General features: G+C 37.5%; 3 protein-coding genes across 3 annotated transcripts; all 3 read left to right on the top strand.

Annotated features, from left to right (window-relative positions):
• Positions 1-1,517: 1,517 nt before the first annotated feature.
• Positions 1,518-2,501, top strand: LOC306753742 (olfactory receptor 1-like; the record flags this gene model as incomplete). The annotated part of the gene is made up of 1 exon (XM_079237659.1): positions 1,518-2,501. One exon carries the CDS (start codon positions 1,518-1,520, stop codon positions 2,499-2,501), a length of 984 nt encoding a protein of 327 aa, XP_079093785.1.
• Positions 2,502-7,040: 4,539 nt separating this feature from the next.
• LOC306753937 (olfactory receptor 1E16-like) lies at positions 7,041-8,009 on the top strand (the record flags this gene model as incomplete). Its single annotated transcript, XM_079237850.1, has 1 exon — positions 7,041-8,009. The coding sequence occupies one exon, from the start codon at positions 7,041-7,043 to the stop codon at positions 8,007-8,009; it is 969 nt and encodes a 322-aa protein (XP_079093976.1).
• Positions 8,010-11,429: 3,420 nt separating this feature from the next.
• Positions 11,430-12,410, top strand: LOC306753938 (olfactory receptor 8G17-like; the record flags this gene model as incomplete). The annotated part of the gene is made up of 1 exon (XM_079237851.1): positions 11,430-12,410. The coding sequence occupies one exon, from the start codon at positions 11,430-11,432 to the stop codon at positions 12,408-12,410; it is 981 nt and encodes a 326-aa protein (XP_079093977.1).

Consider the following 12,410-nt stretch of genomic DNA (forward strand, 5'->3'; position numbering starts at 1 on the left):
AATAATGAGAAAACTATAATATTGGACAAATACGTAGACGTTAAACACGTAATTCAGGCAGAAAGTAACACAGTTTAGAAAGCTGGTAAGAAATTGCTGACAAAATCAACTTCTTGGAATTTGTCGGTTGCCATCTTTTTTTTTGCAACCAGTCAACAGAAGTGACCATATTTGGACAGCAAAGGAATGACGCCGTAGTAGAGGCGCTGTACAAAATATTGGTAGCAACCTGTCAATCACAATGTAGCCACGCCCTCAAGCATTCCCTGCTTTATCGACTGTTTTACTCTAAATGGGACCATAATTGACAAAACAGACATCATGCTAAATTTAAGAAGACTTCAATCTAACTATTGAGACCATAAACTCATGTTTACAATGTTTACTGAGGTAATAAATCCTGTGAGAGGTAAGGTCATTTTCTCATAGACTGCAATACAATCAGACTTATTTGTACAAACCAGAGGAGTCACCCCCTGATGGCCAGTAGAAGCTTAAGGCAATTTAGTTAGCTCTGAAGCTTGTAACAACCACACAGGCTCACTTAAAGGCTTACCTTTAAGGTGGATTAGCTAAATGACAAGCCTCTACTTTGAGGTTTGCTTTGCTTTGCTTCTATTTTTATGTTTTTATATTTATTTGAACTGTTTAACCAAAAGTATTAATTTAAAATGTGTATTGTCGGTAAGCCCCCCCCTTCATGTGCTTGTTTAAGAGCTCATATATTGTGTTCTACTGTCACAAGTCCCATGTATGAATCCCAGACATATAAGCACATGTATCATGTTTTCAACATAGTTCAAGTATGAGCATAAACCATAAGTATGAACAAGATGTCTCGAAAAGGACTCCGAGAGAGTTCCCCACGTTATGGAAAATATTAAATTGTGTCGTGTTAACTTGATGCTACACACGATAAGCTCACCTTTCTATAAAGCTTATTGCCTTTGTCGGCCAAGCACCCGCAGCTAGATAACCCAGTTTTAGTATGGGTATGACCACCTTCCAATTTTCAGAAAATAGGGCTTGCTTTCTAAAAGGTTAATAGTTAAATGGTTAATTATTGACATTCCTAGGTAATAAAAGGGTTGTTGTTGTCACAATATTGGAACAATACCATGCCTGGAAAAATACAGATACAAAATACAGATTGGGAAGTGTGTGTACAGTTTAGGCTATTGTTCAATGAATAGATGCTACAACTCCCATGGCTTGCTTGCCAACTGCTGCTGATTGAAGTGAAGGGGGGGTTTGGTTTTGGTTAAATAGAATAGACTTAAGGGCTTTTAGGCATTGTCCCGCAGAGAGGGAGAGGGAAAACATTTAAAGTTTTTCAGAGCTTCATTGTCAGAAAGAGAGAGAGAGAGAGAGAGAGAGAGAGAGAGAGAGGGAGAGAGAGAGAGAGAGAGAGAGAGAGAGAAGAGCTCACCTCTGTTTAACAGAACCCAGTGTTGATGTGTAGTACTGCTATCTACATTAAACACTGCTTCGGACTGATACAAATTTGAGAATTTACAATGGACTTTTTTAACTCGGCCCTTGGAAAAAACATCACTTTTGTGCGTCCTGCATATTTTGTAATAAGTGGTTTTTCTGGCATCCTGAATATCAAGTATTACTATGTCTTCCTCTGTTTTGTTTATATTGTTTCAGTGCTTGGGAACACAGTTGTGATGGCAGTAATATGCTTGGATCATAATCTGAGAACTGCAAAATATATTGCAGTTTTTCATTTAGCATTTGTGGACCTGATTGGTAGCTCTGCTCTGATGCCTAAGCTTCTTGACATCTTTCTGTTTAACCATCGCTACATCCCCTACAATGACTGCTTGACATTTCTTTTTTTCTGCTACACCTGCCTTTCCATGCAGTCATTTAATCTTGTTGCACTTTCCTATGACAGACTAATTGCCATCATCTTCCCGCTGCACTATCAGGTGAAGGTGACCCACAGGTTCATGCTGTCTTTGATAGCCTTTTTCTGGGCCTTTGTTATTACTGTTGCTCTTATTGCAGTTGGTCTTCTTACGAGACTTTCCTTCTGTGAGTCTGTGGTTATTAACAGCTATTTCTGTGACCACGGCCAGATATACAGGCTGGCCTGCAATGACAATACACCCAACATTATCATCAGTGGGGTGTTAATAGCTCTAATACTTTGGCTTCCACTGGCATTTATCGTGTTAAGTTATGTATGTATTGGTTATGCTTTGTCTAAAGTGGCCACAGTTCAGGAAAGACACAAGGCCTTTAAAACCTGCACAGCTCATCTTTCATTAGTGGCAATCTATTTCATCCCAATATTAACCACATTTAGTATGGCTTCAAAAATACATCCAAATGCCAGGATCATAAACCTGTCTCTGACCTCTGTTTTTCCTCCCATGCTGAACCCAATCATTTATGTTCTGCAGACACAAGAAATCAAAGTATCAGTAAAAAAAATATTAAAACTCAGAAAGGAAAGCAAAGTTAAAGTGAAGAAAGTTATCATAAAATGACCACCTGCGTTTATGTCTTGGGCATTGTGTTGAAGATTGCCAATTTGTACAATACTTGTTGATTAAAATCAATTAAGCGGGAGCTATTGTAAATATTTAAACATTAAATTCAACCTGAATTTTCTTTTGAATTAATTCTATTCAAATGCTGATCTTCTATTTTGAGACTAATTATACATGTTTTAAGTTACTTTAATTAAGAACCACTTGTCAATGACTACTTTGTTGCCATTTATTAGTTGTATTTATTTACTATTTACAATATTTGTGTTTTCTGTTTTTGTCTGTATGTTTAACTGTTTAATTGTTTGTTATATTGTCTGTTGACACTTTTATGTTTTAACTTTGTGTAATATGTAGAACCCCCTCAACCATAATGACCTATAATCTCATGACAAATAACTCAATTACATGTTTTTATTTGTTCTGATGTGGTTTTGTAATGCAAGAAAATAAGTTATTGTTATTTAAAGTTTGTGTATCTGCACATGCTCACTGTACCTTACGAAATGTATATAGTTCACAATGAAATATTGGGATTTTTTTTTCTTTATGGACATAAATATCTCATATTTATAAACCACCGAGACCCATCTTGTTTTCTTGTCTGCTTCTCTTTTCTGAACCACTTTGCTGTGTCTTTTTTTAACCCAACCACCTTCACATTAAAGCTCTCCAACCATTCAGGGACATACAGACTTTACTTCATTTATGTTCTGCAGACACAAGAAATCAAAGTATCAGTGAAAAGGTTATTAAGAATTACTACCCTTATTGTGCTGGAGTGACAGCTCCTCAGCAGGAGTAAAATCTGGAGTCTTAGGTCCTCCCTCCATCTTGACCATATCAGCCCTCTTTTTGTTTGCTAAAATATGAAGGATATGACACTGACAAGTTGTTCAATACATTACCATGGCACATGTGACCACAAGGCCCTGGTCGGATAAATTATACTTCGTGCTGCACCTTTAACACTGGCTCAAAACCACTAAAGAGCTCAGTTTATAAGGATACATGTGGCAGTGGATGGATTAATGAGACCAGGGATTACTCCAAGATTATAATATTTATTACAAGAAACACTTTGACTGGGTTATAAAATACAGGATGTCCATCACATCTAACAGGTTAAAACCAATAAAACAAGTATATCTAATATACTTAGAGATATAGATTCACAATTAAAAAGGATAACTAAATGAACTAACGAACACAAAACCATGCAAAACAAAGCCAAGCAACACAAAACAATGCAAATCAAAACTAAGCAAAACAAAAACCATAAATATAAGTAAATTAGTGACTTAAACAAAACAGCAGTGGCAGTCAGCATCACTAGCCTGCTCACTGCACAACCCCACCCAGAAAGCTCGACGGGGAAGTGGGAATCTCTGGAGCTGGACCTATCGAGTAAAAGACAAAAAGTTGAAACCCACGGCAAATATGCCTCAATTTAGGAAGTCTACACCTAACGAAGCCTGGTAGTCAGAACGAGAGAAAGAGGCAGCTCATGGGGTGGCTTACATATGGCAGCCCAAGCTAATTGGGAACCAGGAAGTAATAATAAATAATAATAATAATACATTTCATTTATATAGCGCTTTTCCAAATGCTCAAAGACGCTTGACAGAGACAAAGTACTAAGTAGGAGGGGCTAAGGCCTACTCAGCCCTAGAGTAGCCCAGGGGGAACATTTCATTAGACGTCTACACACATATTGTATTGACTCACCATAATGAATAATGTTTTTGTGCTTAGCTTTTACTTGCTCCCATGTCCTCTTGATGGCTGGGTTGCAACTACATGGGGGTTGAAAGCACTCATAATTATATGACAGTGTTATTTGTACACCATAGCATATCATAATTGTAGAACATTATTCAGGTGGACTCATGATAAGAGTAGAGAGAATCATACACAATTTCTTTTCACTGCTTCAATTGATTGAATTTCTGATTATGAATAATTCATACATACATACACACTGATTCACATACACATATTCAAACTCCTAGTTCTATATGGTAATACACACACACACACACACACACACACACACACACACACACGTATATACACCAGTGGCGAGCCGGCAGGGCCTGCTAAGCCTTCTCTGCTGGCCTAAACAGAATCACAAAGTTTAAACTTAAATTTAATTTTTGTATTATTTATTTTGTATTATTTATTTTGAATTTCTATAATTAAAAGTTATATTTATTTTATAATGTAATTGTTTTTCACAAATACACTACATGTATTATAATTATTTTTCCCTATTAGCTTATTTTCTCATTGCACAGCGTCTGTGTTCCTCTGTTGCTCTGCTCCCAGCCACGCCGTGATCAGCTGTTAAACTAAATAGCAGGCCTAAACAAATCAGACCAAATCCATGGCCCACCACTGATTTACACATATATGGTACATGATACATAAGCGTACATGATACTTAAGCAGTACATATATCCTCATAAGTATCTATTCATTTGTATCAATTAGATACTCTTTGGGCTTATTTTTATCTACTTATTCTGAAAGAGTTGAGATAATTATTTTCACCAGCAAGATCTCATTCGATGATGCATTCCTTACTGCTCCCTGGGCGCCTCTCAGCGCAGCCCACTGCTCCTTAACCAAGGATGGGTCAAATGCAGAGAAGAATTTCCCCAAGGGGATTAATAAATGATCATTTCTTTCTTCTTTAAATGTGCCTATGAGCAGCTAGGGGTTAAGTGTCTTGCTCAGGGACACTTCAACATGTGAACTATGGGGGGACTGGGGATCGAGCCGGCTACCTTGTGGTTACGGGACAACCACTCATCCCCCTGAGCTTGATTGGGGTGATGAGGCACTTAAAATTAGCCTATACATTTCCCCAACACTTACACATTTAACTTGCCTGCAATATTTTGCCATGCTTCTTGTATATTACATTACATTTCATTTAGCTGACGCTTTTATCCAAAGCGACTTACAATAAGTGCAATTCCAACAAGAATCAAGAAAGTACAATTTCAATAAAGTTAAACTACAAAGTGCTATCAGTAAGTGCCATCTAAATGCTACTAAAGTGCTACTACGGCGCTATCTTCCTTATTCAAGGTGTAGTCGAAAAAGATGTGTTTTTAGTTTGCGACAGAAAATGTAGAGACTTTCTGCTGTCCTGATGTCAATGGGGAGCTCATTCCACCATTGAGGAGCCAGGACAGCAAACAGTATAGCCCTCGCAGCGGTGGCGGTGTTAGATTTTGTCATGATTATGGTCTTGAATCCCTCATATGCGTTCATGATCATCTCCTGCTCGTCAGCAGAGAAAAAAAGAGGCTCTTCCTCTGAGTTTATTTGCCATTGTACTGTTAGAAAATCATGGTTTCGGTGATCGGTGCTTTCCCCTTTGAAGGTAGAACAAGCACGCGCAATTATCCTGATTACAGAAGTCTGGTTTGAATTTGGTAATAGCCTTTGAGAAACCAGGATAGCCTGACTTCAATCATCGCGTTAATTTAAGATGGCTAATAAGACATTTGATCGACTTAGTTGAATCACGTACGAGGAACAGGGCCCAGGACAGGGTGGGATGTGGGGTAAAGAGTGGGGGAGAGAAAGAACAAGACATATTCTGAAATTTATGGTGAGAATAAATATACATTACACATTTAAAAGGCAATGAGGAGTGAGGCCAAGGCTGGAGCATTGGAGAGGTAAGTGAAATCCCCCTCAACCGCCCCAATACAGCCAGCACTTTCAACAACAAGTGTAGTTGTCCTGCTGTTTGCTGACTTAGGCTGTGTGTTGTTTGTGTACGTTTAAGAGCACAGCCCCGACACAGAGAACAGAGGACTGAATAATACTTTAAAGAGTTAAAACGTACAGAAAAAGGAACAGATAATGTTGGAACTTATAAATAATACAGTATTTAATAATGTAGCACCCATCCCTGTTTAACACCCAGTTGTTGGTACCCATCCCCACTATTCATTAACTGTGTCGGTCTGCTGTTTGTTGCTGACAAGGTGGTGTTCAGTGTTTTTTTTTAATGTTTTGAATGAAAACCACTGCCTGTTCCGGTAAAAAATTAGCTAGGAGGTTGGTGAGAGTGAATCAAAACAGTTGTGGCCGGATAGCTGAAACTCTTTGCACATTCAGGTGATAATCATCCCTAGGTTTGTCACTATAAGTGTCTCCTTATACAATGCTATTTAATACATCATTCTTATAAAAAAATAAAAACTAATTTAAAGGTTACTTACTTCAATATTACACCAAGTATAAAATAAACAGTCGTACAGTAGATGATTGCTAGATTTGTGAACGTAAATTGGAGTCAGTAAAATTGATTTAAATTGGTGTGATGTCTGATGATGAGTTGCTTACATACAATAGACATAGGGGAAAATGCAGAGGAGGACGGAAAGCTTCTCTTAGTAGCCAATCCGGTCAAAACAGTTAAAGCCTGTCACCAGAAAGAGAGACACACCACAGTGCTAATTCTGAAGCACAGAAGAGGACACTTTACTTCATAAACCACTGGAAAGTTTTACAATGAATTTATTCAACTCGGCTCTTGGGAAAAATATCACTTTAGTCCATCCTGCCTACTTCATAATAAATGGTTTATCTGGCATCCTGAATATCGAGTATTACTATGTCTTCCTCTGTTTTGTTTATATTGTTACGGTGCTCGGGAACACAGTTGTGATGGCAGTAATATACTTGGATCATAATCTGAGAACTCCAAAATATATTGCAGTTTTTAATCTAGCATTTGTGGACCTGTTTGGTAGCTCTGCTCTGATGCCTAAGCTTCTTGACATCTTTCTGTTTAACCATCGCAACATCCCCTACAACGACTGCTTGACATTTCTTTTTTTCTGCTACACCTGCCTTTCCATGCAGTCATTTAATCTTGTTGCACTTTCCTATGACAGACTAATTGCCATCATCTTCCCTCTGCACTATCAGGTGAAGGTGACCCACAGGTTCATGCTGTCTTTGATTGCCTCTTTCTGGGTCTTTGTTATACTTGCTGTACTTATTGCAGTTGGCCTTCTCACAAGACTTTCCTTCTGTGAGTCTGTGGTTATTAACAGCTATTTCTGTGACCATGGCCAGATATACAGGCTTGCATGTAATGACCATTTCCCCAATTATGTCATTAGTTGTCTGTTCCCTGTTCTTATTTTTTGGCTTCCATTCATTTTCATCTTGTTAAGTTACCTATATATTGGCTACACTTTGGCTAAAGTAGCGACTGTTCAAGAAGGTCTCAAGGCCTTTAAAACATGCATAGCTCATCTCTCATTGGTGGCAATATATTTCATTCCAGTGTTAATCACATTTACTTTGATGGAAAAAATACATCCTAATGCCAGGATCATGAACCTGTCCTTGACCTCTATTTTTCCTCCCATGTTGAACCCAATCATTTATGTTCTGCAGACACAAGAAATCAAATTATCAGTGAAAAAGTTATTGAGAATCAAAGGGAAATCCAAAACCATAAAGAAATGAACCACAACGTGACATTAGTTTTGTTATACAGAATCTCTTTCGCTTCATTTGCTGTAAATTTGCCAATGATCCTATTTAACATCATGCAACGTTTTGGAAATTGATAATTCATGAATTGACTAATAATCAAGGTAATCAACACAAAAAAATCCACTCTGTCCTTACAAAAGTAATAGTAATATGTAAATACCTGAATAATCAAAGTGAAATAAATCATGTTTTTTCTTTCTCTTATATAGATGCTGGTAGTTATTTTAATGCAAAATGTCAAATTTGTTTGATGTTTTAAAATTTGTTCTGGACAAAAGAAATAAAATAAAAATGAATTTTGTGAGCAGATGTGAAGTCTGGAGAAAAAGCAAAATCTTATAAAGAAATGTGTTTTTGTCTTCTTTAAATCAATAATTGAACAAACAAGTTATTGTCTTTCAACACTTTTTGTCGTTACACATGCCATCTTGTTGGAGTATGCAGTCTACTTTGTATGTAGTTTACTTGTGTATTCATTTTAACATCTTTGATATACATAGTAGTATAGTATATGTCTTTTTTAAATCAATGATAACTTGGTTATTTATTGTTACAAATGTTTTGTTGTTAACCCTTGCATCACAATGAGTGTTCTTTCTAAAATGTAAATATCTTTTACTGACCTGTAATAAAACAAAAGACTCTACAGACATGCTCCCGGCTCAGTGAGACTGTACATGATGCTTTGAGCTTTAACATAATATTTGATTTTTTTGCAATTCAAATTATAAAAGATTAAAACAAAAAAGACTTGTCAAAAATAGAGAGAGCGAGAGAGAGAGAGAGAGAGAGAGAGAGAGAGAGAGAGAGAGAGAGAGAGAGAGAGAGAGAGGTGTCTGTGTGTGTGTAGTGTAAACTGGACAATGTGTCTCCACATTCTCCCACTGTACTATAGTGAAGCCAAAATGTTGCAGTATATGGAGATTTTAACTTCATTTAAAGCCAGAGTTCCGCACTGATCGGGGGCTGGAGCCGTGATATTATGGTCGTGCACACGGTAGCTGCTTGGCTGGAAAGATACAACAACTCAGTATAATTGGCACGTTCTATTACATAGACTCATGATGGTTATGGAAAGTTAAAGTTACATCTCGGCTCTTTTACAATTTCAGAGTATCTGGACTATTCCAAGAGCGACTACTTCTACCAGAGCTGTAACATTTTCACAGCGTTCAATCATGACGTCTCACCCCCTCTTAGACCATCAAATACCAAATGTATACCAAACTTATTAGAAACTTGAACACTTGAACGTACATCAGCATGATAAGAACTACCTGAAATGACAGGAACCGTTCATGGGAAACAATTATTTGATCTGTATTTGACCTTTTTAGTTTGGCCATGTACCTGCGCGAGGGAGCATTTATGACCTCTACGGTGGCCAGACACCAAGAGGGATAAAGATTTGATGGCGTCACTTTTGGGGATCTGTTATGTCATCCAATTGTATATACAGTCTATGATGTATACGAGGGGAGAGACCATAGATTGTATATAAGAAGTGGACATAGTCGTTGTGACGTCACCCATTAGTTTGTGGACTGCCATTTTTAAGCCTTTTTAAGATTACTGCCATTGTCATTTTGACTTTTTGTCACCAGTGAATAGAAGTGACCATATTTGGACAGCGGAGGAGTGACGTAGAGAGACCGTATGTGGCTCTGGTAGCGATAGCGACCTGTCAAACACAAGGCATCTTAAAGCATACTCCACTTTATGGTCTTTTCTACTCTGACTTGGACTATAATTTACGAAATAACCATCATGCTGTGTTGAAAAAGACTTGAAACTTGAGATAAAAAACTCAGAAAATGTTTACAATGTTTTCTGAGGTGATAAATTAAGAGAAAAGTAGGGTAATTTTCTTATAGACTTATACAATCAGACTTGTTTTTGCAACCAGAGGAGTCGCCCCCTGCTGGCCATTTGAAAGAATGCACGTTTAAGACACTTCCGCGTTGGCTTCACTTTAGCTAGCGAGGTAACAAGCCATAAAGAATCATAAAAATAAATAGGATTAATGTGTCAGGCAACTGTGCTGAATGTGAGATGCTCAGCTACATTCAACAGTAGTACACAAGAGTTTTGGTTATCTTTTTTTGGCTAAATGTTAGGTAGGGCGAATAAATTAGCATCACTAGCTTATACCACCTAGTGTCCCATTGCTAGAATCTCCTCTGGGCCCTCGTGTGTTTTTAATTTCATATTGCAGAACATGTATTGAGATATGAATTTAATTATTTTGGGAGGGAAAGATACACACCCCTTATTACCAATTATTGTAAGAAGTTTGTGAGTATTTACACGGCCAAAGTGAAATCACACCATCAAACATTAACCTTTGAAGAGCATTCTGTGCAGTGTGTTCTACTCTTTTAGGCCTGCTTTTATTTATTTGTTTTACAATTGTTTTCATTGCAATGTACAAGTAATGGACATGTAGTGTGGTAGCATCAAACATTTATCGCAATCAAAAACAGGCAACTATACATTTAATTGTGTGCACAGCTTCTCCATAGATACTTTTTTTTATTAATCTGTGAAATGTTGTATGTCGTACAACAGAAATACTGTTCCTACATAAGCAGCCCCAAATAAAACATTGTGTTAACGCATTTCTGTGTACCTTAGTTAATATACATTTGTTATATAATTTTGACAATATATATTGCCATATCGCCCAGCCCTAAACCCAATAAGTATAGATTGATTAATGTGTGCGTGTGTGTGTCTTTCTGTGTCTGTGTGTGTGTGAGTGTGTGTGTGTGTGTATCTCAGTTGTGGAGCTTTGTGACACAATGTAGCAGCACCATTACTGTTCCAGTGTTTTATATATATTGAAATACGGTCAGCAGCACCAGGTTCCTCTGGAAGCAGTCACAGTCTCAGTTGGTCACTTTTTACACCTTTGTACTGAGCTAACAAGCTTTTGATTTGTCCCAACAGTCTAGACGACTGATTTTACGATTGTGGGTTGAATTCATTCAATCAAACATTACAGCAGTGGTTATTGCAGAAACACCTCGCGAATATCTGCACTTTTCTGAGTGCACTTTTCTAGATGTATACTGTTTCTACATGAGAATCATGGATTGTGCCATAAACATATTCTTTATCCTATTCATTATCCTGGTGACTTAAGTTAACTGCGTTGACCTCATCAGTCCTTGGATGACATAAACTATGAGACAGTTACTCATTGACTGAACATGTGATACAGCCACTTGGGGTTCTATATAAATGTCAGGTCTCTCACAGCACAACTCACTGCACTGCACACTCAAAGTTGTCTGAGGTGAGTTTGGTGATTTGGTGGTTTCATCCTGTATTATATGTTCCTATTAATCTTGTTTTTTCTTTGTTCATCTAGGGAAACAGATATTCATAATGACCCCAGAAGAAAAAGCTGTTACCAATGTTAATGACACATTTGTTCGCCCTGCCAAATTCTATCTCAGTGGGTTTTCCAACACCCCTCACATTAAGTATTACTATGTCTTCCTGTGTTTTGCCTATATCATCACTGTTCTTGGGAATAGCTTCCTCCTCTCAATTATTTACCTGGCCAAGACGCTTCATACTCCAAAATACATGATTGTCTTTCACCTGGCTTTTACAGATTTGTGTGGGAGCACTGCTCTCATCCCAAAACTCCTAGACACACTTGTGTTCAACAGGAGATACATTATCTATGAGGCTTGCCTAAGTCATATGTTCTTTATTCTTTTCTTTGGAACTATTCAGTCATGGACACTTGCCACACTGGCATATGACAGATTAGTAGCAATTTGCTTCCCTTTAAGATACCATAGTATTGTTACAAATCAAGTTATTGCTGCAATGCTGCTGTTTGTGTGGGCTATTTCTTTGAGTGTACTAGCATTTATGGTTGGTGCTGTTGATCGCCTCTCCTTCTGTAATTCTTTGGTGGTGAAGAACATTTACTGTGATCATTCACCAGTTTATCGTCTGGCCTGTAATGACACGTCTTTAAATAACATATTGGCATATGTTGCTTTTGTTATATTCATCTGTATTCCTTTAGTAATAATAGTATTGACATATGTTTGCATTTCCATAGCACTGAGCAGGATTGCAATAGGAGAAGAACGACTCAAAGCCTTTAAAACTTGTACTTCTCATCTGATTCTTGTGGCTATTTTCTTCCTACCATTTTTGAGCACCAACATAGCGGCAGTAACCTCCTACATCCATCCTAATGCCAGGATCATCAACTCATCTTTGACACACATCATACCAGCTTTGCTCAATCCTATTATATACTCTTTAAAAACAGAGGAAGTGCTGATCTCTCTCAAGAACCTTTGCAAAAGAAATAGGATCAACAACACAATCAAAAAATGGTGA

This window comes from Taurulus bubalis, assembly GCF_910589615.1.
Source record: "Taurulus bubalis genome assembly, chromosome: 2".
Lineage (NCBI taxonomy): Eukaryota > Metazoa > Chordata > Actinopteri > Perciformes > Cottidae > Taurulus > Taurulus bubalis.